The 24,006-nt window shown below is 49.0% G+C and overlaps 1 protein-coding gene and 1 long non-coding RNA gene across 2 annotated transcripts in view; one reads left to right on the top strand and one right to left on the bottom strand.

Moving 5' to 3' along the window:
- LOC310852974 overlaps positions 1-6,274 on the bottom strand; it is a 472,952-nt gene extending 466,678 nt beyond the window's left edge. Inside the window, exon 1 of the long non-coding RNA XR_014568498.1 lies at positions 6,019-6,274. This is a non-coding gene — a long non-coding RNA (uncharacterized lncRNA). The remainder of the gene's footprint in view (positions 1-6,018) is intronic.
- A 2,437-nt stretch (positions 6,275-8,711) lies between these two features.
- ATOH1 (atonal bHLH transcription factor 1) lies at positions 8,712-12,431 on the top strand. The gene has a single exon (XM_083698490.1). It carries the CDS (start codon positions 8,917-8,919, stop codon positions 9,937-9,939), a length of 1,023 nt encoding a protein of 340 aa, XP_083554616.1. The 5' UTR covers positions 8,712-8,916; the 3' UTR covers positions 9,940-12,431.
- Positions 12,432-24,006: the final 11,575 nt, after the last annotated feature.

Raw genomic sequence — 24,006 nt, 5'->3', positions numbered from 1 at the left:
AAACACGTTTAGAAGCAAACACTAAGAAACTGAACAACCTGCTTCTGGCCCCCTTGATAATCTTTGATTCACCTTGATTCTGTGGAAAATACATGTTCAAGCCTTCAGACATTCCTGCTGCTATACAGTGACTCTTCCTGAGCAGTGCGTTGCTTATATTTCCGATTCCTGTGAAGTTCTCTCTGCGGCAGGGCGTACCCTGACTCACATCAAAGGGACCAAGTCCAACAAAAGAGAAAAGAAACTCAAGTAGGCTTGAACATACAAAGAGAGCCAGTAATAGAAGAGAAAAGAGCCAGGCAGTGTTGAATACCAAATGAATTCAGCCAACCCCAGGAGTTCTTCAACACTTACATTTATCTTATTCTCAGAGAGGCAGAGCTAAACGCAACCCCACAACGAGCCACCTACTGCCTTTGACATTGACTCTCCGCATGCATGTGTAGTTGCAAAGGGTGTGTGTTGCAAAGGACACGGACAGTGTCAGGAGTTTCAATAGATGACTGGATTTACTCCAGGAAGAGATGCTTATAAGAGCAGTCAGTGGGGTGAATAAAAGATAAAGAAAACAAGTCTATGTAAGTCAGTTAAGTCTTGACTATTTGGATTTAAGGGATTTTTTTAATTTTATTTTTACTTCCTCTTATTGAAGTCAGTGGAACTGACCGTGCAAACCTACAGGCACTAAAAAAAAAAAAAAAACTACAAGGCTCAAATCACTTACTTTATATTCATGTTGAAAACAAAATAATTCCCTTTAGGATCACAGACTGGCACCCTACTGGCAATCCTATCTACGTGATAATAGAAAGTGTTTGTTTCAGTTAACCTTACTTCTAACTGGCTTGTGGGTAACAGTACAGTTCCATTATTCCTCCTTCAAAAGCAGAGCAACCACATCCAGAGTATGAGGTTTCAGGTTTGCAGTCAACATTATTTAACATGTTACACACAAAACAAATGTTTGATTTTAGATTTTCTTTTGTGGCACGGTACCAAATAACAGCTTAGTGCTTTCACAATGAGGATTTTTTCTTAGTGTTACTTTTTTATTTAAATAAAATATCTTCATGGTCAAGAGGATGCACTTGGGTAGATTAAACCCTGCACTCATTTAATATCAATATATGTAAGTTTATATAATCAGAGAATAGAATTGTAGAGTTGGAAGGGACCACAAGAGTCCCCTAGTCTAACCTACTGCAATGCATGGGTTTATTTTTGTGGGAATGTTCAGAAATGCAGGAGAGGATATATTGTTTGATTATATCCTTTCCACCTTGTGTTAACAAGTTCTACAATTTAGCAGAGTAACATTCCCCTTTTTAAAACTTGCACAGCGGATACATTTGCTCAGGCTCTCTAAAGCCTCTAAAATAAGTTACCTGGTATTTTCCCCTTTAGTCCCTCATAAAAAAAAATAGACACGACACAGAAGAAGAGAAGAAGAGAAGAGTTTGGATTTGATATCCCGCTTTATTACTACCCGAAGGAGTCTCAAAGCGGCTAACATTCTCCTTTCCCTTCCTTCGCCACAGCAAACACTCTGTGAGGTGAGTGGAGCTGAGAGACTTCAGAGAAGTGTGACTAGCCCAAGCAGCTGCATGTGGAGGAGCGGAGACACAAACCCAGTTCACCAGATTACAAGTCTACCGCTCTTAACCATTACACCATACTATAAAAGTATAAAAAGAGTTTACTCACTCACATTCTGTTCATAGATGGATCCCAGAAGTCAGGCTTAAGTTTACAAAAGTAATATACCTGGAAATTAAGCAGATGTTGCTTCTTCGACAAATGTAGTCAGAGACAGAGAGATGGAGGCCAGTCCTATGCTTTTGTTACCTGCACAGGTGAGGCCAGACCCACCTCTCATCACATGTAGAGGAAGTCTGTCCCAGTTTAGGAGGAAACAGGAAGTTCTGACTGGCTAGCCCAGACATCCCCTTTTTATGTCCACTCTAGGGATGTTGTACTTGACTCCTCTGTGTTTCAAAAAAGTGCAGCTACCCCAAGGTCACCCAGCAGCTGCATGTGGAGGAGCAGAGAATTGAACCCGGTTCACCAGATTATGAGTCTACCGCTCTTAACCACTACACCACACTGGAGAAATGGTGGAGACCACCTCCCCAGCCTGATCCTTCCAGAGAAGAAGGCAGTTCAGAATTACAACAGGGGTTTGAGGGAGGCCACAGCTCAGAGGCAGATGAGGGGAAAAGCTGGGAATTAATGGGAGAGGGGGAGGAGGAAGAGGAAGCATCAGGAGGGCAACAGCTGATGGACACAGTGTCTTAAAAAGCATTCCAGACCCCCCTTCTCCCATAACCCAGTGAGCCTTGAAAGTAATACAGCAAAGGGCTTAGAAGCAAAGGGCCCTCGGCGCCACTCATAGGGGAGATGATGACAATGAGGAATGAGGAGGTGGGAGGAAAAGGGAATGGAGGACAACGCCACTCCAAGAGGCTGCGTTCCAAGACTCTCTCTGTAAATATTGAATAAAAAGCAGATGGTAAGAACTTTTCCTTGTCTTATACGTTCCTGGCAACGCGCCATGGGAGTTGCTTCCTCTGCCGCCTGACACAGCCTGAGAGTGATTTCTTTGTGAAGACAGAAGCATAGAAGGGGAAAAATAGATCCAAGTCTGCCTAAGCATCCTTGGATATCATAATCATTATAGAAGGTTATGCAACCTTGTCTCTAACAGCTTCTACAGATAAGCTGCACACTGATGGTAAATTTACTCCGCTGAAATAGGTGTTTGCAATCTTACACAAGTAAGAAGAGGAACGATGAATAATAAATAAAATATCCTCTCCTACTCATCTAAATCCATCTGACAAAAAGTACGTGAGAATTGCCTTGCCAGGCTCAAGCTGACTGTACCTTTAAGTACATTTGTTGTTGTTGTTTAGTCGTTTAGTCATGTCCGACTCTTCGTGACCCCATGGACCAGAGCACGCCAGGCACTCCTGTCCTCCTCTGCCTCCCGCAGTTTGGTCAAACTCATGCTGGTAGCTTCGAGAACACTGTCCAACCATCTCATCCTCTGTCGTCCCCTTCTCCTTGTGCCCTCAATCTTCCCCAACATCATAGTACATAGAATCATAGAATTGTACAGTAGGAAGGCACCACAAGGGTCATCTAATCCAACCCCCTGCAATGCAGGAATCTTACTGCCCAACAATTAAGGATCTCATGCTCTACTAACTGAGCTACCCCAGCTGCTGAATCACAAGTGAGCCCCTTCACCTTTTCCTCCAGCCTTCTTAGATACTGTTTCTAGATTGCTACAGAGGGACACTGTTTGACTAAAATTAGAGGGAGTCAGAGGATGGCGCTGCTGTTGCCCCATGATTTGATCACTGCCTCTAGTCCATCATAGCCAGATGGATCCATTTCCATTGGGGTTTTAGGCCTGGTTTTGGCACAGAAACTGCTTTGGTCGCCCTATATGAGGACCTCTGTCAAGAGAGAGACAAAGGAAACATGTCCCTGTTAATTTGTCTCGCCCTCTCAGTGGCTTTCAATACCATCAGCCATGGTATCCTTCTGGAGCAACTCTCTGAACTAGAGGTAGGTGGCACTGCTTTGTGGTGATTCCAGTCTTACTTGGATGGTCGTTCCCAGAGGGTGTTACTTGGGGAATGCTTTTCAGTCCCATGGAACCTTCAGTGTGGGGTTCCACAGGGCTCAATCCTATCCCCTATGTTGTTTAACATCTACATAAAAATGCTGGGTGGGGTTATCCAGAGGTTTGGAGTACATTATCAGCAGTATGCTGATGACACTCAGCTCTGTTTCTCCTTTACATCTGCAGGTGAGGCAGTGGAAGTGCTGGACCAATGTCTTGCCTCTACAGTGGTACCTCAGGTTACAGATGCTTCAGGTTACAGGTGCTTTAGGTTACAGACTCCGCTAACCCAGAAATAGTACCTCAGGTTAAGAACTTTGCTTCAGGATGAGAACAGAAATTGCACAGCAGCAGCGCAGCAGTGGCGGGAGGCGGCATTAGCTAAAGTGGTATCTCAGGTTAAGAACAGTTTCAGGTTAAGAACGGACCTCCAGACCGAATTAAGTTCTTAACCGGAGGTACCACTGTATAATGGACTGGATGAGAGCCAACAAACTGAAGCTCAACCCAGATAGGACTGAGGGCACGGCACTGTTAGTGGATGGTTCCCTAGACCAGATGGGTATCAAATCACCTGCTTTTGATGGGATTACACTTCCTCTGGAGGAGCAGGTTTGTAGCTTGGGGGTACGCCTGAATCCTTTGCTGTTGTTCGAGGCTCAGGTGGCCTCAGTGGCACAGAGTGCCTTCTGTCAGCTTCAGCTGGTGGCCCAGCTACACTCCTATCTGGACAACTACTGTTGTCTATGGTCTTGTAACCTCAAGGTTAGATTACTGCAATGTGTTATACGTAGGGCTGCCTCTGAAGATGGTTCACCAGAGCAACATATTACACCGATCCTGGTCCAACTGCACTGGCTACCAATTAGTTTCCAGGCCCAATTCAAAGTGCTGGTTTTGAGCTATAAAGTCCTAAACGGCTCAGGACTGCAATACCTCAAGGACTGCCTCTTTCCATATGAACCTACTTAGCTCCTGAGATCATCTTCTGAGGTCCTCCTCAAGAGGTCCGAAGGGTGGCAACACAAGAACGGGCCTTCTGTACAGTGACTCCCTGTCTGTAGAATGCTCTCCCCAGGGAAGTTCGCCTGGCACCTTCATTTATACACCTTTAGGTGCCAGGCAAAAACATTCCCTTTTAACCAGGCCTTTGATTTGATTGACATCCTATGACCTTTTAAAATGTGGTTCTTTGGGGGGGGAGGGGAAGTTATTGGGTTGTTGATTTTATTTTGATTATATATACTGTGGTTTTAGATGTTGATCTTGTTTTGTGAACCACCCTGAGACCTCCGGGTATAGGGTGGTATATAAAACAAACAAACAAACAAAGGTGTCACTGAAGTCCATTATTACTTGGTTCAAAATATGAATCTCTGCAGCTGTGTATTCTGCAGGTGTATTCCAAACTGAGTACCATTTACCCAATAAATCATTTTCCAAATTTGAATATAAAATAGAATCCCAGTTAGTATCCATTAGGCTGGGCACCGAATGAAAGAAGTGCAAATAGTTCTCTAATGGTAAACCCCTTATTTTCACTTAAATTCCCATGGATTACTGTTAGCTAAATAACTAGACTGCTCAACCATGCAATCTTTCATTTGGCGAGTATCTCGTCTATTTGAGCCAGTGCTCATGTTCTTGGCAAATACCTCATGTGATTGTTTGGTCCCATTCCCTTCTAAAATTCTCTCTTTTTGCTGGTTGTATTGTGGCTCCATGCCAGAGCTAATGCTGGGAACTGTATGGGCAATACAATATGGGGGGGCACTATCTGCATCCATGTGCCAATATTAAGAACCAGCAGAAAACTTGTGTGAAATGATTGAGGGTTTTTTTCCTGAACTCTCACCAAGAAAGCTTGTAATTACCAAGCCAATTCTAAATCAAGCCAAGGTAAATTCACCTATCACTGGTTCAGCATTCCTAAGCAGCCAACAGAGATGTTGCTAGGTCCTTAAAAAGAACTCAGGGCACTGAACCATGACACAAGATTGCAGGTACTATTTATACGTACTCAAATCTATGCTGATTTTCAGAAGGAAAGCCATCATCTTGTAAGCAAAGTAAAAACATTTTTTAAAGGTTTTTAGGAGGGGAGAGCAGAAGATCCAAGACCCAGAGTAAAAGAGAGCATTCTATAAGAGCAGGAAGGAAAAGGAGGGTTAACAGATGAGTTCAAAATAAGCACCATTGCAAATACATTATCTGGTAGTAAATACAGAAGTAATGTCTTCCCTGTGTTAATAATTATGTAAATGTAGCCCTCAGATCTGTGAACTTCTGAACTGAGAATTGTGAACTATTGCACTGAGGCTTCCATCCAACATTAGGCCTGTGTCCCGTGTCCTGTGCTTCAGGAAGTTGTAGCTAGACAATATCACTGTCAGCTACTGTACAGTGGTGCCTCGGGTTACATATGCTTCAGGTTACATACGCTTCAGGTTACAGACTCTACTAACCCAGAAATAGTACCTCGGGTTAAGAACTTTGCTTCAGGATGAGAACAAAAATTGTGCTCTGGCGGCACGGCAGCAACGGGAGGCCCCATTAGCTAAAGTGGTGCTTCAGGTTAGGAACAGTTTCAGGTTAAGAACGGACCTCCAGAACGAATTAAGTACTTAACCCGAGGTACCACTGTATTGGTATAGCATTTCTCTGGAATGTGAAACACAGAGCAGTCAAATACAACATTCCTAGAGTGGACATGTTTGGACCAGCCAGTCGGAACTTCCTGTTTCCTCCTAGGCTGGGACAAACTTTCTCTTCCCTCAATTTACAATCTTAGCATGCTGTTAGGCACTTCACAATCTTGGGGTGGATTTGAAATCAACTCCAGGAGGTACCATAGAAGATGAATGCAGGACCACGGATGCAAGCATTCTCCCATCCTCACTTCTGCTGGAGTTGAGAGGCCCTCTATTGAAGTAATCACAAAAGAAGTTGGAAAATAGTTCAAATGGTGGATACCTGGAACTTCTTTAGAGGGCTGCAACCAGTCTACCCTACAAGCCTTATGTTGTGCAGGCCCGACCTTGCATGTGCTAATTGCTGGTATTCTTGTAAGCAATGCTGACATGCATGGGCCTTCTGATATATCAAGATAATTAAGCAGGACTCAGGAGTGCATCCCAGTGTAATGAAAAGCCAGTGCTCCACTCTCCTGAACTACTCATTTCTACCAAGGACTATAATCTCCTAAGAGGAACACAAATAGCTACTGCATTTGTGTATGTTTCCCTGTGCCAGACATACAAAGGCTTTTTTATCCTGTCTGGGGGGGGGGAACCCTAGAGGGTACTTTGGTTCAAACCTTTTGCCTCACCTTGATGGCTCAGTTGACAGAGGCTGATAGGTGCATGAGATGGGCTGCAGGTATTACCTCAAGCAGGGTTTACTCCCTCAGGTGGTTGGATCCTGACACTCTGTCCCCAACTCACCCCTCTTGGAAGATAATAATTTAAAAAATAGCATTGATTTGGGGAATGAAGACACCTCCACTGACCCAGAGCACACCCACAGAGCCAAAATACTACAGCAATACTGCAAATTATCTAAACTCCCAAATGCCGGAGATGTTAATACTACTGATTTCGAAGGGATCTTTATAAGTTTAGAATCCCTCTTGTTCGATGTCCCCTTGAGGGAGCACCCTGGGTTAAGCTGATGCTTAGCAGACCTATAAAGTACAACTGTAGACACTAGGCAGGGTTCAGTGTGGGCCAACAGTGCATCATAAACCTCTTCGTGTTTAATGAGAAGTAAGCCCCACTGTAGCCAACTGCGCTTTCTAAGCGCGCGCAAAATGCCTTGGTGACCCCGCGCAGAGGCGAGCCAGGAGCGACCTTCTTCTATCTATCTGTGGGCTGAGCTTCAGGGCCATCTCGACCTCGGTTTCCTGTCTCGATTTGCGCGTCTAGCGAGCTCCGCCGCTTGCCCAAGCCAGCTGGCCGCCGAGATGCCCAGAGAGCTCGATTTAGTCCCCGGGGGGCGCTCAGTTTCCCGCACGCGCCTCGGCTCCGTCCTGCAAAGCGCAGCCTTTCCCGAGGGCGCACCAATCGCGCGCTGCCCGGCGAAGAAGCCGCCACCAGCTGCCTCCGAGCCGAAGGCTTCTTTCTGGCAAAGCCGACTCTGCGCTTGCGAGGAAGTTTTTCCTCACACTTTCAGAGGCTGGACCAAAAGGAAAAAACCCAACAGGATCTACCCATGGCTTTGGGGTGTAAATCCTCTCAAAGAAAGGGCGTCTCGAGTTGAACGTGACTCGCCCAGCTTTCTTGACTGCAATTCCAATACCTTTCGAGGGGTATTCCCCTCTTCTTCCCTTGAAGGCAATGGGAGAAGCGCCACTTCAATGGCGTTGCAAAACCAAACGCAGCTCGTGGTTTCAGAGAGCTCTGAGGTCCAGGGTCCCCAACAGGCGTCCAAAAACCACGTCCCAGCCAGTTTAGGCGACCCAAGAAATCTGCGCTCGCACGGACCCCTTTCTAGACACGCGCCCTCCCGCTTGCCTTCCCTTCCTCACAAGTTGGCACACTTTTACCTCACACACACTCCCGGGGTGCCGCGTGACTGCAGGTATATGTAACTCCTGCTCAGCCATTCCCTCAGTTTCTCCCTCACACGCACGCCCAAGCGATACCCTGCCTGCTATAAAAACGCGCGCCTTATTGTTGGCGGGACAGCAACTGTTACTTAGAGACACTCAGGTATTCCATCCTTTGTATATCAACTTTTTGTTTCCTTCTGTCTCTCCGTCCTCCTACTTCTCCCTTGCCCGCGCCTTTTATCCCGGCGCTGGCCAAAAGAAAGAAAGACAGAAAGACAGAAAGAAAGCCCAAACAAACACCCAACCTTCACGCTTTAGCCCATTGGCTGCCCGCACGCGACAAGCCCCGCGCGCTCCAATGGCTGAGCCGACACGCGACTGGCGCGAGGAGGGCGGGAGGTGGAGGGTGGGGCGCCGAGGAGGGGTGTGTGCGGGGAAGGAGGAGGTGGAGAGGGTGGGGGACCCCGGCGCGTGCCGCTTTTTAAAGGGGGCGCAGCGCCCTCCGCAACCGGAGAAGCCTAGTTGTTGGCGGGCCGTGTGTCCGTATATGTGTGCTTTATTATTACTATTATTATTTTCCTCCCTCCTCCCTTATGTATGAGCGCGCGTCGCAGGGTTAGACAGGGCTCCTGAAGTACTTGCTGTTCGTCCCGGGCTGAGGGGGAGAGCGAAAAGGGCGCGTGCAGCAGGTCAGACGGCGGCGACTTCTCGCGCTGAGGTAACCCTCGCAGACACTATGAGCCACCTGCGCGCCGTGGCTGCGCCCAGCGAGTGGGGCGAAGGCGGCAGGGATTTGGGCTCCCAGCAGCAGCCATTGGAAGACAGCCTTCTGCTGGGACAGGAGGCGACGGCGGCAAGTCGCGGCTTCTCCTCAGCCTGGCTGGGCATCTGCTGCCCAGGCCGGGTCACCTCGTCGCCCAGGTACCTGCTCTCAGGAGCAGCTGAGGGGGACGATGAGGAAGAAGACGAGGAGGAGGAAGACGAGGACGACGAGGAGCTTTTGGAGGCAGGCGCGGCCGAGCACTTGGGCGGCGGCAGCCGGAGCCGGAGCGGCGGGTCGGGGAAGCTGTGCGCGCTGCAGGAGCACCACCGTCGCCACCATCACCACCACCAGGCAGGCGGCACCCCTGGCGACGCGCAGGCGACGCGGCCCCGCGCGCCCTGCCCCGGCGGCGGGGGTCTGCTCCGCCAGGGCCCTCAGGTGAGCGGCGTGCAGAAGCAGAGGCGCCTGGCTGCCAACGCCCGCGAGCGGCGACGGATGCACGGGCTGAACCACGCCTTCGACCAGCTGCGCAATGTCATCCCCTCCTTCAACAACGACAAGAAGCTCTCCAAGTACGAGACGCTGCAGATGGCGCAGATCTACATCAGCGCGCTGGCCGAGCTGCTGCACAGCCCACCTCCAGCCGACGGCGCCCCCGCCAGCCAGACTTACGAGCGCGCGCCCTGCACCCCGCCTGTAGGGGGCGCTCTGCAGCAACAGCCAAGGTCCCAGGCCTCGGGACACTGCCGGACGCGTTTTCCCCAAGAGCAGCCGGCTGGGGGCGGGGCAGGAGGAGGAGGCTTCTCGGTGCAACTGGACCCGCTGCATTTTCCCTCGTTCACGGAGTTGGAGCAGAAAGCCCCCTCGCCGGCGCAGCTCCTGCCGCCGTCGGGCCAGCCCCAGCAGGAGCGGAGGAAACCCTCGCCGCCGGCCCATCGCAGCGATGGGGAGTTCTCGCCCCGATCCCATTACAGTGACTCTGACGAGGCCAGCTAGGCGCGCGTCAGTCGGGCAGGGAGGGATAGGTGAGATCGGCGGCTGCCAGTCAAGCCGACCCTGAGGCTGACCGGGGATGCGGGGGGAGGACTGCTTGTCAGACTGCTTGTGAAAGACGTGGCTGGCGTGAACAGGGCAGGATCCTGGGCATGTGGGGGCAAACAGGCGCGTGTGGCAGGCTCTGATGGACTCACCTCGCCAGCCTTAGAAAGCTTTGGAAACCTGCGGGGGGAACTCTCCTTAACTTCTCTTTCTAGAAGTAGCCATTTACCCTGCGCAGGTCTAGAACGGTAGGGAAAGCTTTTGAACCATGATTTCTCTTGAACTCTATTCGTAAAGCACTGTGGTTGCTGTTCTCGCAAGCAAGCAAAGGGGGCTTTCTTCCAAGCAACTGTGCTTCGAATCTTAGCTTTTAAGCGATTTTCTAGAAGCCGACTGATTGTAACCTGGTTTGTTTTTCTAGTTTTAAAATTTGGCCTCCCTTTCCCTGCTGGAATCAGTTGCATATACTTCACCAGAGAGAGTAAAACAGATTCCGGATTACAGATTCTGGGACAATGGACTGTACCCTTCCTAAATTAAGCACTGCTTTTTGGGACAGCTCCTCAGGGTTCCTCGGATGTAAACTCCAAAGCGTTCACATGTGATCGCTCCCTAGTAAGTTTCGGTCTTCAGATGATATTCACGTCACCCAGAAATAGTACCTCGGGTTAGGAACTTTGCTTCAGGATGAGAACAGAAATCGCGCGGTGGCAGCGGGAGGCCCCATTAGCTAAAGTGGTGCTTCAGGTTAAGAACAGTTTCAGGTTAAGAACGGACCTCCAGAACGAATTAAGTTCTTAACCCGAGGTACCACTGTACCTGGAAGTAAAGCTCGTTGACCTCAACGACGCTTACTTCCAAGTAGACATTACAGTTACAGCAACTTGCCTGAGAGTAACCCAAAATGAACTCAGCGGGGCTTATTTCTCAGTAGTAATGCAGAGGAATGAGCTGTCCCATTTGAAAGCCTAACCATCGTTTCTTGCGAGTATATTAACTGAGATCAACTCAACTATTCCAAGTAAATGCATTTAGGGTCGGAGCTGCGAGAACTCTGTCCTTTGACGTTTGGATATAGTTCTCATTCAGCTTCATTCTAAGCACAATTGCTCGGAAGTACATGTTAAATGTTCTTTTTAATACTGCCACGAAGTGTGCTTGTGACTCTCATTACAATCAACAAGGCTCCATTCAGTTTCATTGCAACCCTTCATCTGAACTAGACGGCAAATTAGCCTTTCATTTTGAAGTGACTTCAGCTGATAGATTTGGGCAGAGTTTCGAGGTTGTAGTCCTCGCTGCATCCGTCCCACAAGCTTCCCTGGGGAGCCTGAAGATTGTGGCTATACTAGTGGTCTGAGTTTGGTTGTCGGTTCTTTTGGGTCCACCGACTTGGTGTGCGCTCCTCCGCCTTCCCAAACCCAGGGCTGTTTTGTCCTCGCTACATGTACTTGCAAGGAATCCCCCTTGATGTAAATCAATCTACTTCCGCGCTTAGTTACATAAGCAGTCCCCCAGCGTGTTCAGTGGAGCTCTTGTGCGCTCATGACTGCAGCCTTCCTTCCAATAGAGTTCGCTTAGGATCAATTCCTCCGGAGAGAGGGGTCCCTAGACGGACCTGCCTTCTAGCCATCCGCCCCGGTGTCCCCGTCAGCCCAAGGGGTGTTTGGCTTTTGCTAGCGAAAAGGCGAGTGCCTTTCCTTGCAACCTGGCCGCTTGCAAAGCATCCCGAATACAGAGTCGCTGTACAAATTTTGAGCGCAAACGAGGCGGATCGGTGGAGAGGGCAGCGTTCGTGGGTATCCCTTTCTTCCCGGGCTGTAAATAAGGGGAGCGGTTTTTTGTTTGTATCCTGCTTAGCTTTTCCTCAACGTTCATCCAAACCGAATGTTGGCGTCTTCTGTAGGTGGGATTTGGCGCAAGCACTTTATAAGCCGCCGGGAGTGGAGACTGAGAGACGCGGCTCCAAAAGAAAAGCGACTCACTGCCAATTGGATTAATATACCAATGTCGAACTCAGCCATGTCTCTAATCGTCATTATTAAACTCATTTGCAAACAGCATGGGGTGGGGGGAGGGGAACGCGGGAAACTACCATTTTTGTTTGTCGTGTCAAACATTTATGTCCATTTCATTTGCTTTTGTGATGTTTTAGCAACAGGTTGTTTATTTATTACTGGATGTTTGCTACTGGTTCTATCTTTTTTTAAAAACCAAACGACTTTTTACACGATCCGTTTATTTTTTAACAAATTCCGCTGCCATTGTATATGTAACTTTTTTTGAGAGAGAGAAAGAACAAATAAAAAAAGTTTTAAAAGCAACAACTTTTGTTGAGGTGCGTCTTTACAGGAATCATGACTGGAACGGTATAACGTGGGGGTAAGTCTCTTGCTTCAGGGAATGATTTGCCCCTCCGTTTGTCAAATAATAAAGCGCGCCTGCACCGATGGTTCGCTATTAATAACAAGTAATGATAATACAAGGTCAGCGCAATTCCTCGCAAATGCCTCCGTCTGAAATACAGACATTCCAGGAACACGTTTATTAAGGGGTTTCTCACACCCTCTACTCCAGAAATGCCATTACATTGTACATTACAGAGTAATCGAGAAAGGGTAATATATTAGTTTCAGATCACATACTTTGTCCTAGGTTCGGCTCTTGGCATCTTCCGGTAAGGTGGGAATGCCCCCTGTTTGAGAGCCGCTGCCGGTTAGTGCAGACAATATTGAGCTACAATATCGAGCTAGACAGACCAATGGCCTGCTTACTAGGTGAAAGTTCATTAAATTGAGAAGCTCCGTTTTGCAACCCTATTGTTCTATGACATCACAACAGGACTACTTCACAATTCACGCACCTGCTGAACGGGAGCAGTCGCGTTCAAACCGGTGATGACCTTAGTCCCAGTCATATTAATCCTCTATATCCCGCTGGTTTCGCCCTCACTGACTCTCACGATGCTCTTTTACTTTAACCTAGTAGAGTTATGTATATGCAGTGTAAGCAATTTATGCACAGCTGAGTCCTATGCACATATACTCGTAAGTTCCCCCTGAGTTCCCAAGTAGGTAGATGTAGAATTGAAGCCTTACTTGCTTGGAAACAAATTCCACTGGGCTGATTCATTGGCCTGTTCAACACTTGGTTTCATCAGTCACTGAGCCTCAGCAGAACGCGTGAACCTTTTCCAATAGACGACTTACCAGCTGATGACCGTGCAGACGGGAGCTCGCTCCTTTACTTCCAAGAAAAATGTTTTTCGGACAACTGGGGTTATGTTTGGAGACCGGAATGCATTTGCTCGGGAAGGGGAGGGAAATGCGTGGATTCGAACTGCGCTTATTATGCCAGATGACTGGTTCTTGTTACATTCACAGCTAGCCTTTCCTCCGCTCCAGTGAGATCAAAGCAACTATATCTGGCTGGTTCTCTCTGCCCTGCTTCCCACATTTATCGAAATATGAATCGCAAAATAAATTGAACGCCCCGAACTATAAACACGTTGAGCGTCTTATGTCCCGATAGGAAGGTATGCTGAACTCCGGAATCCGGAGCAAAGTAATTTAAACTTTAGATATAGCCCGGGCTATACCCTTCGAGCGAACATTTTTCCAAGACCTGATTGGACTTAACTCTTCCGGCTACGCTATGGAAGAGGACTTGACAATGCAGCTCCTTGTCTAGCTAGACTCAACCTAAACTTCCGAATTTGTTACTGAAAAGAGATTCTTTGGGAAGCCTTAAGCCAACAGAGGTGCAGCGTGGTCACCCCAGAACTTTACTAGTTGCCCGATCCCGCTTAGTCGAGACTGCTGTGGGAAGGCTTAACGTGAGCCTCACAAAGCAAGGCTAAGCCTCTTAACCAGATTCCAGCGCCAGAACTTCAGTTCTGAAGCATTCGAAATAATTATTAAGGCAGGAGCGCCTCTGAGGGTGTGCAAAGTACAGCCTCCTGCTCTCTGCGTAACTGCAAACAGGGAAGTAATTCCAGGACAGAGAAGGACGTAAGCGCTTAAGAACACGTTATATAACACGTCGTTTTATAGCCTCTCACACACGAAGGGATGTCCCTTTGCCCTTATGTCACTGGGTGACTAGAGGCAAACCACTTTCTCTCAGCTGCAATGGGAAATGGTGGTGGCGATAATACTTGCGGGGTTGTGGTAATAATTGCAACTTGATCATGCTCGCGAAGCGCTTGGAACACTTAAAAGCGCTACACAAACGTTAAATATTATTAGGAGCATAATACATTTCGTACCCTGGTACTAGACACTTCATACTTTCTTTACCGACGTGAATTTAGCAATAATCTCAAGGAAGTGTTTCAGGGGCCGCCATTAGCGATGGAGCATTTATCTTAAACCAATTCAGCATCTAGATACCCTAAAATACTTCCCCTTCAGTAGAAGAGTTTGGATTTGATATCCCGCTTTATCACTCCCCTTCAGGAGTCTCAAAGCGGCTAACAATCTCCTTTCCCTTCCTCCCCCACAACAAACACTCTGTGAGGTGAGTGGGGCTGAGAGACTTTAGAGAAGTGTGACTACCCCAAGGTCACCCAGCAGCTGCATGTGGAGGAGCGAAGTCGCGAACCCGCTCACCAGATTACAAGTCTACCTCTCTTAACCACAACACCACACTGGCACACAGTGGTTTGTGGGATCCCATTCTCCACCGATACCCATTACAATCCCACGAGGGGCAAATGTTGTTGTTGTTTTAAGCCAGGGGTATATTTATATTGTTTCCATGAATGTTTTTTATTCTGAAACTGGACTTTATTCTTGAGTAAGGTGGTGTATAATTTCTCAACAGGAGAGACTTGCTGGATGACAGCTGGGGGCGGAGGGCGAGAGCATTTACCCAACCCTCTTCTTCCAACAGCGGTCAAATAAAAGCTTCCAAGGAGCGCACAAGCAGGCTATGAAGGCAAGAGCCCTTTTTCTCTCCTGGTCGCCTCAACTCAAAAAGGCTATTGTTGCAAAAGGTTCAGAAAAGGGCAACCCGAGCGTTAAGGGGTTGGAGAGGAGTAAGAAGCGACATGATAGAAGCGCACAGAATTACGCACGGCATAGAAAGTGGATAGAGAAAATGTATATTCTATCTCCACTGTCTGAGGCAGTATATCTCTGAACGCCAGTTGCTAGGAATCACATGCGTGGTGAATATTGTTCTGCTCAGATTCGGTTTGGAGAGATTCGGGTCTCTCCAATCTCACGTGAGTTTTCCGCAGCAGATTCAGCGCAAATCGCTAGCGCAGGTTTACTCAGAAGTCCTTATGGAGAGGACAACAGCTTTTGCGAAGTACCCCCCCATCCCGCCCACTTCCCTCGCCTTCCAGTCTCTCCTTTCTCGGACTGCTCGCGTCTCCTGTCTCCTCCCCCCCCCCCCCCGGGAGACGGCAGCTCTGTACAAGGAGCGGAGCGGCTTCTGGGGGGCTCGCCGTGTGGCTCCTGGTCCTGATAGGCGGCCGCGGCAGCCCGCGCAGGAAGCGAGCAGGTGAGAGTGTCACTTTCCCGCCGCGTAACAAAGCACCTGCCCCCTTGATAACCTTTCGCGCGGCCGCCTTCGCCGGGGCCGAGATAAACATCGGCCATCTTCGGGTTACTTGGAACCCCGGAGCTGCTGCCGGTGAGCGGCAAGCCACTCTCGCCTGGCAGCTCCCGGGGGTTGTTGACGGAGCGGGTGACACAGTCCCTGGGCAAGGTGAAAAGTTCAGCGAGGATCGCCAGGTCGCCCGGCTGGGCTTGCCTCCCGGACAAAACACCTGCTGCACGGAGTCTAGACACAGGCTGCGATCCTAGGCACGCTTGGTAGTGGGTGTAAGTGTCATGGAACCCGGGGGACGGGACCGTACGATCCGGCTGCAGATCCCTTTGAACTTACGGTACTTTTGAGTAAGCATGCCTGGGATCGGACTGTCAATTCCTTAGAATTTACTTCTGAGTGAACATGCCTAGGATCGGGCTGCAAATATCTTTGAACTCAGTTACTCTCAGTAGGACTTGCTTCTGAGTAGACAGGCATAGGCTCAGAATGCAAATTCCTTTGAACTCAGTAGGACTTGTTTCTGAGTAGACGTCCATGGGATCGGGCTTTGTAAGCCCATTGAACTCTATAGTGGTGCTTTTAAAAGCAACCAAATCCAAAAGTGGATATCACTTGGAACCTTCCCAAGCATCCTCTCGCGTTGGGAGTGAGGGAGACAGATGACCCCAATATCAATTAAAGGTAAAGGTAAAGGTACCCCTGCCCGTACGGGCCAGTCTTGACAGACTCTGGGGTTGTGCGCCCATCTCACTCAAGAGGCCAGGGGCCAGCGCTGTCCGGAGACACTTCCGGGTCACGTGGGCAGCGTGACATCGCTGCTCTGGCGAGCCAGAGCCGCACACGGAAACGCCGTTTACCTTCCCGCTGGTAAGCGGTCCCTATTTATCTACTTGCACCCGGAGGTGCTTTCGAACTGCTAGGTTGGCAGGCGCTGGGACCGAGCAGCGGGAGCGCACCCCGCCGCAGGGATTCGAACCGCTGACCTTTCGATCGGCAAGTCCTAGGCGCTGAGGCTTTAACCCACAATCCACAGTCCTAGGCGCTGAGGCTTTAACCCACAATATCAATTAAATCATGCCAACTCCCATTGATTTCAATGAGAGCCTTAAGCACACAAATCCTTCACTAGAAAGTTCATATGGAAAGCTCAGTGGAAAGCTCCGTTTTATCCCGTTGGTTTTACTGACACGTTAAGTGTGTCTAGGATCGCAGCCTTAGCTGTGCTTGAAGAGGCCCCTGCTTTAAGACTGGCCAGACCCAGTCATGCAGCTTGCATAGATTTGCATTTTTTAATATTATGATTCCCAGTGATTTTTGTCTCAGGAGGAAGGTTAGGTTTAAAACAAGCAAACAAACAAATACCGCCCCCATAAAGAAGCCCAATGCATACTTTCCCCGAAGTAAGCTCTACTGAACATAACGGGGTTGTTGTTGTTTGTTTGTTTTAAGGGTAAAATCCCTCAGGATTGCAAGGATAAAGGCGTAAGCTCCTTAAACGGGGCTTTGCTTCCATTGGAGCAAGAACATTTTAAGCTTGGACTTGGAAAGGTCTTCGTCCTGGTTCCCAACCCGCTACTCAGTTTGCGCTCGACAACACTGAACAAATACATGCGAAGTGAGTGTGGTGCAGTGGTTAGACCATTGGGCTAGCATCTGGGAGACCCGGGTGCAAATTCCCATTCAGCCATGAAGGTGACCCCGGCCAGTGAGTGACTGCCTCTCGTGGGGTGTAAATAAGGAAGGGGAGAACCATATAGGTTATCTTGACCTCCACGGAGGGCGAGGTGGCGGAGTGGGATATAAGTGGAATAAATAAAGAAATAACAAAATAAAGTTATGAGGCTAGGATCATAATTTAGGATCGCAGGATCTAGGATCATAGCGGCAGGTCGTCAAGGAGGTTTTTCTCACAGCAGACCCTGCCCATATAAAAGAATGACCCTAGCTTAGTCATCTCTGTTACTTTCAATGGGTCTACTCTGAGTAAAAGCTTAGTTGAAGAGCACGCACGTCAAGCTAGCTGAGTTACTTGGCACCTGTCAGTCTTACGGACCTCACGGAATTGTTGCAAAGATGCATAGCTCCCTGGTTGCGGGAGCGGGGGAGTTCATTACATTTAATTCTCTTAATTATATATTTAAACGGGCACTGGGTGTAAGGGAAAACCAACACACATTTTCCACTCTAAGGTTCTTTTCCGGCCTTTGCATAACAAGCCTTTGTCACCCCCCTCTCCTCCTCCCCCCCCGCCCCCCGCTTGTTCCCCCATTTACAAGCTGTAGCGCGTAGCTGCAGGTTGCTCTAATCTCATTAATATTTTGGAAACGTGAATATTGAGCGTTGGAGGCCGTTCATTCGCCATATGCCGGGCCACTCCCGCGATGCTGGCTGGTTCCTTTCTCTCCATTATTAGCAATTAGCTTCTACCTTCCCAAGTCAGCCCCCAAGTATCCAAGAGACTGGGCGCAAAGGAATCAGTTATGCGCCCGCGCCAAGCATGCTTAATAGCGCCTCGGAGCGAAACAAAGGCGAGGGCACGGTGTGGCTTTAATAAGTCATTGGCACCTCCTCCCAAATACATCAGCTGGGAAGCAGCTCCTTGGAAATCAATGGCCTTTGGGGTTGGGAAGCGCCTCCAAGGACCCCCCCCCCCGGGGCGGGGGCGGAGAGCGCTAGAAAGAAAGTTACCGCACCGCGATGCGGGCGAAGTTCTCCTCCGGAGGTGGGGAGACAGAGCGCGCGTTTCGCTCTCCTCTCCGGAGTCGTCGGTGGGATTTGCAGTCCTGGTCGTGTTTTCTCAAAAGAAGTCCCATTCTCTTTAGATGCAATTTACTCCCAAGTAAGAAACTGCAGCGTCGGTGTGCTTAAAGATCATGGCGATATTAATACAAATACAAATATTAATAATAAAACCAAAACTTTAAGCGTAGTGGCGCTGCAGTCCTAAATCATTGCCTTTCTATTCTTTTTGATTTGAAACTTAATTCCAAAATACTCAGAAGTCTCGCCGAGCTCAGTTAGGCTCTCCAGTAAATTACGCACGGGATATTGAAGGTTTTGTTGGGTTTGGGTTTGGGTTAGTTTTGGGGCTTGAAATTAGAACAGGCTTCTGCGAGGGAAGGACCAAATAGCTCAGTGGTCGGGCATGTGCTTCGCATGCGGAAAATCATAGGTTCGATTCTAGGCACCTACAGGCATGAGTTTAGCCAGGATTTATTGTAGTCGGGGCAGGTTTTATGGGGGGGGGGGGGAGAACCGAAATATCTGTGATGCAGTTGGTCAGTTAGTTAAGTATTTTATTTATTTACTTGATGGGGGGGTAGTTGCCCCCACACCTGGCCACGCCCATGCCTACAGGCAGCATTGGGAAAGACCCTTTGCCTGGAGAGCCTCTGCCAGTCAGTGTAGACAACGCTGGCTAGGTGGCCTAATGGTCGGACTCGGTATACGTCAGGTTATTATGGTCTTCATGATGCTGCACACTTGCTTGGAAAGCGAACCCCTCTAAGGCTTGTTTGATTCAGAGAAAAGCCGAGTGAGAAGTGCCTGGATAGAAGTGTATCAAATTCTACACGTCACGGAGAAAACAGATGGAGACAGTTTTCACTCTCTCTCTTCTAACTCTCCGAACTCAGGCACGTGATCTGATGCAGCTGAACGTTGCATGATGAAAGAAAGTACTTCCTCACGCATCACATGTGGAACTCGCTGCCACAAGATGCACAGGTGACCACCAACTTGGCTGGCTTTCAATGAGGATTGGTCAGTTTCATGGAAGGTGAAGCTGCTAGCCACGGTTACGAGCCACGGTGGTCATGCTTCGGCGTCAGAGAGGCAGCCATATTTCTGAATACCAGTTGCTGGAAAACACAGGAAGGAAGAGTACTATTGTGCTCCGGATCCTCTTTGAGGACAACTGGGTGGCCACTGTGAGAACCAGATGCTGGACTTCTTGGACCATCGTACGTTTCTATGTTCTCCCCACTCCACCCCGCTTGCCTGATTAAGAGTTCTGGGTGGCTCAAACGCTTGCTCGCTACTTTAGTGACATTGCTTGGTCATCATGAAATGATTCCCTCCCCCCCCCCCCAAATAAGAGCGACAGCTTAATCCTTAACCTCCCACGATCTCCCTCTTCCTCTGCTTAACCTATTTGGTGGATGACTGAGAAAAGCGCATCCTTCCGATATGCAGAGAATGGACCAATGGCACCCCGAGAGACAACATTATCCCCACTACTGTGACATCAGAGGTGGTACTTTTTCCTCCTTCCATTTACACGAGTAAGCGTGCATATAGGATCGGGGATTCCAGATTGACACGAACAGTGCAATCTTATGCTTGACTAACCATAAATATTTCCCAGTGAGTTCGACGGAGCTTACTCCTACGTAAGGGTGCATAGACTTGCGGCCCCCAAACCTCGCCACTCATTCGGAGTGCTTGTGTGCGCCTTCTCTCATTGCGGACCGCAACGGCACCTAAAGGATGGATTCCTTTTTTGTTTTTAAAGTGGTGTCTCGCTTTTCAATCGATGAGGCAGAGCGTGTTGGGGGGGCGGGGGGTGTTAACACTTGGCCGAGCGGAACTTACGCATCGGAGTGTGAAATGAGTTGGGGGAAGCTTTGTATTGGCGTGAAAGCCAGGGTGGGTTTATCGATCTGAGCACGTTTCTGCGGTTTGTACTAGCCGAGAGGGAAGTTTATGATCTTAGTGGGCGGGGAAGGTTTACTTAAAAGGTAGGACTCCCTGGTGGAATTTTCCAGCGTTTATATTCTATCCATTAACACGGCAATCCGATACAAAGTCACCTAATAGAAAGCCCAATTGATCTCAGGGGGTCTCAGATCTGAGTTGACACAGCTACGCTGGTTTGTTTTTTGTTTTGTTTTAGAAATCTAGCCGGTAATCCGAAAGGTTAATTTAAACAGGATGATTTATATGCTGGCAGGGGTGCCAAGTTGAATGAATATTTTTTTTGGGGGGGGCAGATCAGCCCCGCCCCACATAATCGATCACAAGACACGGCCGCACACACCAGTTGAATGGCAATGCCCATCAACTTTGTTGGGGGGTCTGCTTCCTCAAATATTTTATTGGGGTGGGGCTGAAGAGTCCTTGGACCCTAGCAGTTGGCTCCTATGTGTGGAAGAGCTCTCTTCACTGTACTCCAAGCCGTTCAAATATTAAGAAATACGAAAAAAGTGTATTCTAACTAAAGCAGAAATGTTTGGGAAGTGGTTTTTACATTGAGCCTATTTATTTTTCAAGCAAGACGGTGGTTTAAAGCACATTTGAAGGACATTCTTTCCCCTCCCTTTCAAGAATTCTGGGTATTGTAGTTTGCTAAGGGTATTGGGCGCTGCAGGTCTGTGAGGGGTAAATTACACTTCCCATAATTATTTTCAGGAGGGATGTGCTCGGAATGTGCTTTAAAGGTATATTGAGTACGAGGTCTAGGGTCCCATTCCGCAGAATGAGCACGTGGGGCCCCAAACACAGCAGGGCTGGCTGAACATATTATGAAGTAGCACTTATAACTAACGGAATGGGGAAACCTGCGGCTCTCAGGAAGTTGTTGGGCTACAAATCCCACCATCCCACCAACTTCATCCGCAGTGAGGCCGCTGGAAACGCAGAGACTGAATCTATGCGCGATTGCCCAGGAGTAGCTTCCACTGACTTAAAGGCGCTTGTTGTTGTTTAGTCGTGTCCGACTCTTCGTGACCCCATGCACCAGAGCACGCCAGGCACTCCTGTTTTCCACTGCCTCCCGCAGTTTGGTCAAACTCATGTTGATAGCTTCAAGAACACTGTCCAACCATCTAGTCCTCTGCCGTCCCCTTCTCCTTGTGCCCTCAGTCTTTCCCAACATCAGGGTCTTTTCCAGGGAGTCTTTTCTCATGAGGTGGCCAAAGTATTGGAGCCTCGGCTTCAGGATCTGTCCTTCCAGTGAGCACTCAGGGCCTGAAGAATGGATAGGTTTGATCTTCTTGCAGCCCATGGGACTCTCAAGTGTCTCCTCCAGCAGCATAATTCAAAAACATCAATTCTTCAGCGATAAGCCTTCATTATGGTCCAGCTCTCGCTTCCATACATCACTACTCCCTGGTAAGTGTGCAAACCACTACTATCTAGTTGGTTGATCTACCGCATGTAGACTCGAAAGGCAGTCTGACGTCAATCCAGCTTTCCTCCTAAGCCCCACTAAACACTTCTGAGAAAAAATGTAGCAGATCAGGCTTTAGGGCTCCTGCCAGCCCTCCTTAGGAGTAATAAGTTCAGGCACGTATTTCCATCAAAGCGCAGAGCGCCAGAAAGCCAGCCTTCAGGTGTCGTTTTGCCACCTGTTTTGCAATCCTCTCCACGCTTCTTGGGGCGTAAATGCATTAGATTCAATGGGACATTGACTGCAAGCAGGAGCCTAAGCATATTTAAAGCATATTCATTAACTCTCGTTGTTTTCATTGGGGCTTGCTACCGTGTAAAAGGTCGCAGCCTCACTCTTGCTATCGACCTAATTAATGGGGATCTTTAACTACCATTAACTACCTTTTTAAAAAAAGAGGAACAGCAGCTAATTAGCTGGGTGAAACACCCATTAGAGCGGAGATGGGCACCCCAGATGTTGTTGAACTCCAACTCCCATCAGCCCCTGTCAGCCTAGTCAATGGTCTGAGATGGTGGGAACTGGAGTTCAACAACATCTGACCGGCCATGGGTTAGCCACCTAGTCTAGCCTTACAGCTCTAACAAGAACACATTTTAAACCACTGTAACTTTCAGACCCCTGGGCCCTCACTTGTGGGGTGCCTCAGGGTTCCGTCCTCTCCCCCATGCTTTTTAACATCTATATGAAGCCGCTGGGAGAGATCATCAGGGGGTTTGGACTGGGTGTCCATCAATATGCTGAGACCCTACCTGCCCGCGGACTGTCTCGCCAGAGTGGTGCATGCTCTAGTTATCTCCCACTTGGACTACTGCAATGCGCTCTACGTGGGGCTACCTTTGAAGGTGACTCGGAAACTACAACTAATCCAGAATGCGGCAGCTAGACTGGTGACTGGGGGCGGCCGCCGAGACCACATAACACCGGTCTTGAAAGACCTACATTGGCTCCCAGTACGTTTCCGAGCACAATTCAAAGTGCTGGTGTTGACCTTTAAATCCCTAAACGGCCTCGGCCCAGTATACCTGAAGGAGCGTCTCCACCCCCATCATTCTGCCCGGACGCTGAGGTCCAGCGCTGAGGGCCTTCTTGCGGTTCCCTCATTACAAGAAGCAAAGCTACAGGGAACCAGGCAGAGGGCCTTCTCGGTAGTGGCACCCGCCCTGTGGAACGCCCTCCCATCAGATGTCAAAGCGATAAATAACTACCTGACATTCAGAAGACATCTTAAGGCAACCCTGTTCAGGGAAGTTTTTAATCTGTGATATTTTAGTGTATTTCTGGTTTTTATGGAAGCCGCCCAGAGTGGCTGGGGAAACCCAGCCAGATGGGCGGGGTACAAATAATAAATTATTATTATTATTAGTAGTAGTAGTAGTAGTAGTAGTAGTAGTAGTAGTAAAATGGCCGTCCGGCTCCGCTCAGCAAACAACGGTGTGGTTTTTGGTTGGTTGGTAGGTTTCTGCGGTTTGCAGACGTGGATCGTTTCCTCAGTTGCTTAAATAAGCTTCTTCCTTATCATTCCATAAATATGAATTTAAATAAATATAAATATACTGTATATGAATGAAATGGAATGGAGAGTAAGATCTCAAGAAATGTGGATAAAGGAAGAAGTTATATTCCGGATCGTAATGCACAATCCTCATAGCCCCTGCTCCTGTGAACACCACGTGGGACTTCATGCCGGTTTAAACATGCACGTAGGATTGGGGCTGCGCAAAAGCCTCGCAGCAGACTCGCTTTTCTTTTCTGCATCCAAGTTTTCAGTCGGTTGGCAGCAGCCCTCGAGAAATGTTCTCCACCTGTAACTAAGGGTCGTCTCCGCGTCCTTGGCTCCCTTCCCCATGCAAGGGGGTCTGGAGGGATGGTGAAAGGAAAGGGTTAAGCAGAAGGGGAACAAACGATGAAGCGGGAGGGTCGCCACTTCGCGAGCGCTTCTTAATTAGGGCTGCCCAGATGACAAGGGGAGCGAGGGGAAGAGGAAGGCGAGCGCGCGCGCCTGCCGGCCTGCCTGCCTGGTCGCGCGCGGGTTTGCAGGGCTGGCTGGCTGGCTGGCGGCGTCTCTTGGCCGCCGAGGCCGGGTGTCTGGAGCGGAGCACGCGCTGTCAGCTGGTGAGCGGAGGGGCCATTCAGGCTGCCCCTCAGGGAGCTGCAGCGGCGCATTGAACGTCCTCGCCATCATCCTCTTCATCATCACCTTCCCCCGCGGCCCAGCGGAGCACAACAGCCAGCATTAGTCAAGCCCTCCAGGGCGCGCACAGCAGCGAGACAGAGGCTCGCCTCCCGAGGAGTTG

The sequence above is a fragment of the Podarcis gaigeae genome, assembly GCF_964106915.1.
Source record: "Podarcis gaigeae genome assembly, chromosome: 9".
Lineage (NCBI taxonomy): Eukaryota > Metazoa > Chordata > Lepidosauria > Squamata > Lacertidae > Podarcis > Podarcis gaigeae.
The sequence above is the reverse complement of the archived record's forward strand: the minus strand, read 5'-3'. Positions and strand labels throughout refer to the sequence as shown.

Bases quoted from the DNA above. Each gene is read 5' to 3' on its own strand.
- ATOH1 (XM_083698490.1), top strand. From the start codon at position 8,917: ATGAGCCACCTGCGCGCCGTGGCTGCGCCCAGCGAGTGGGGCGAAGGC.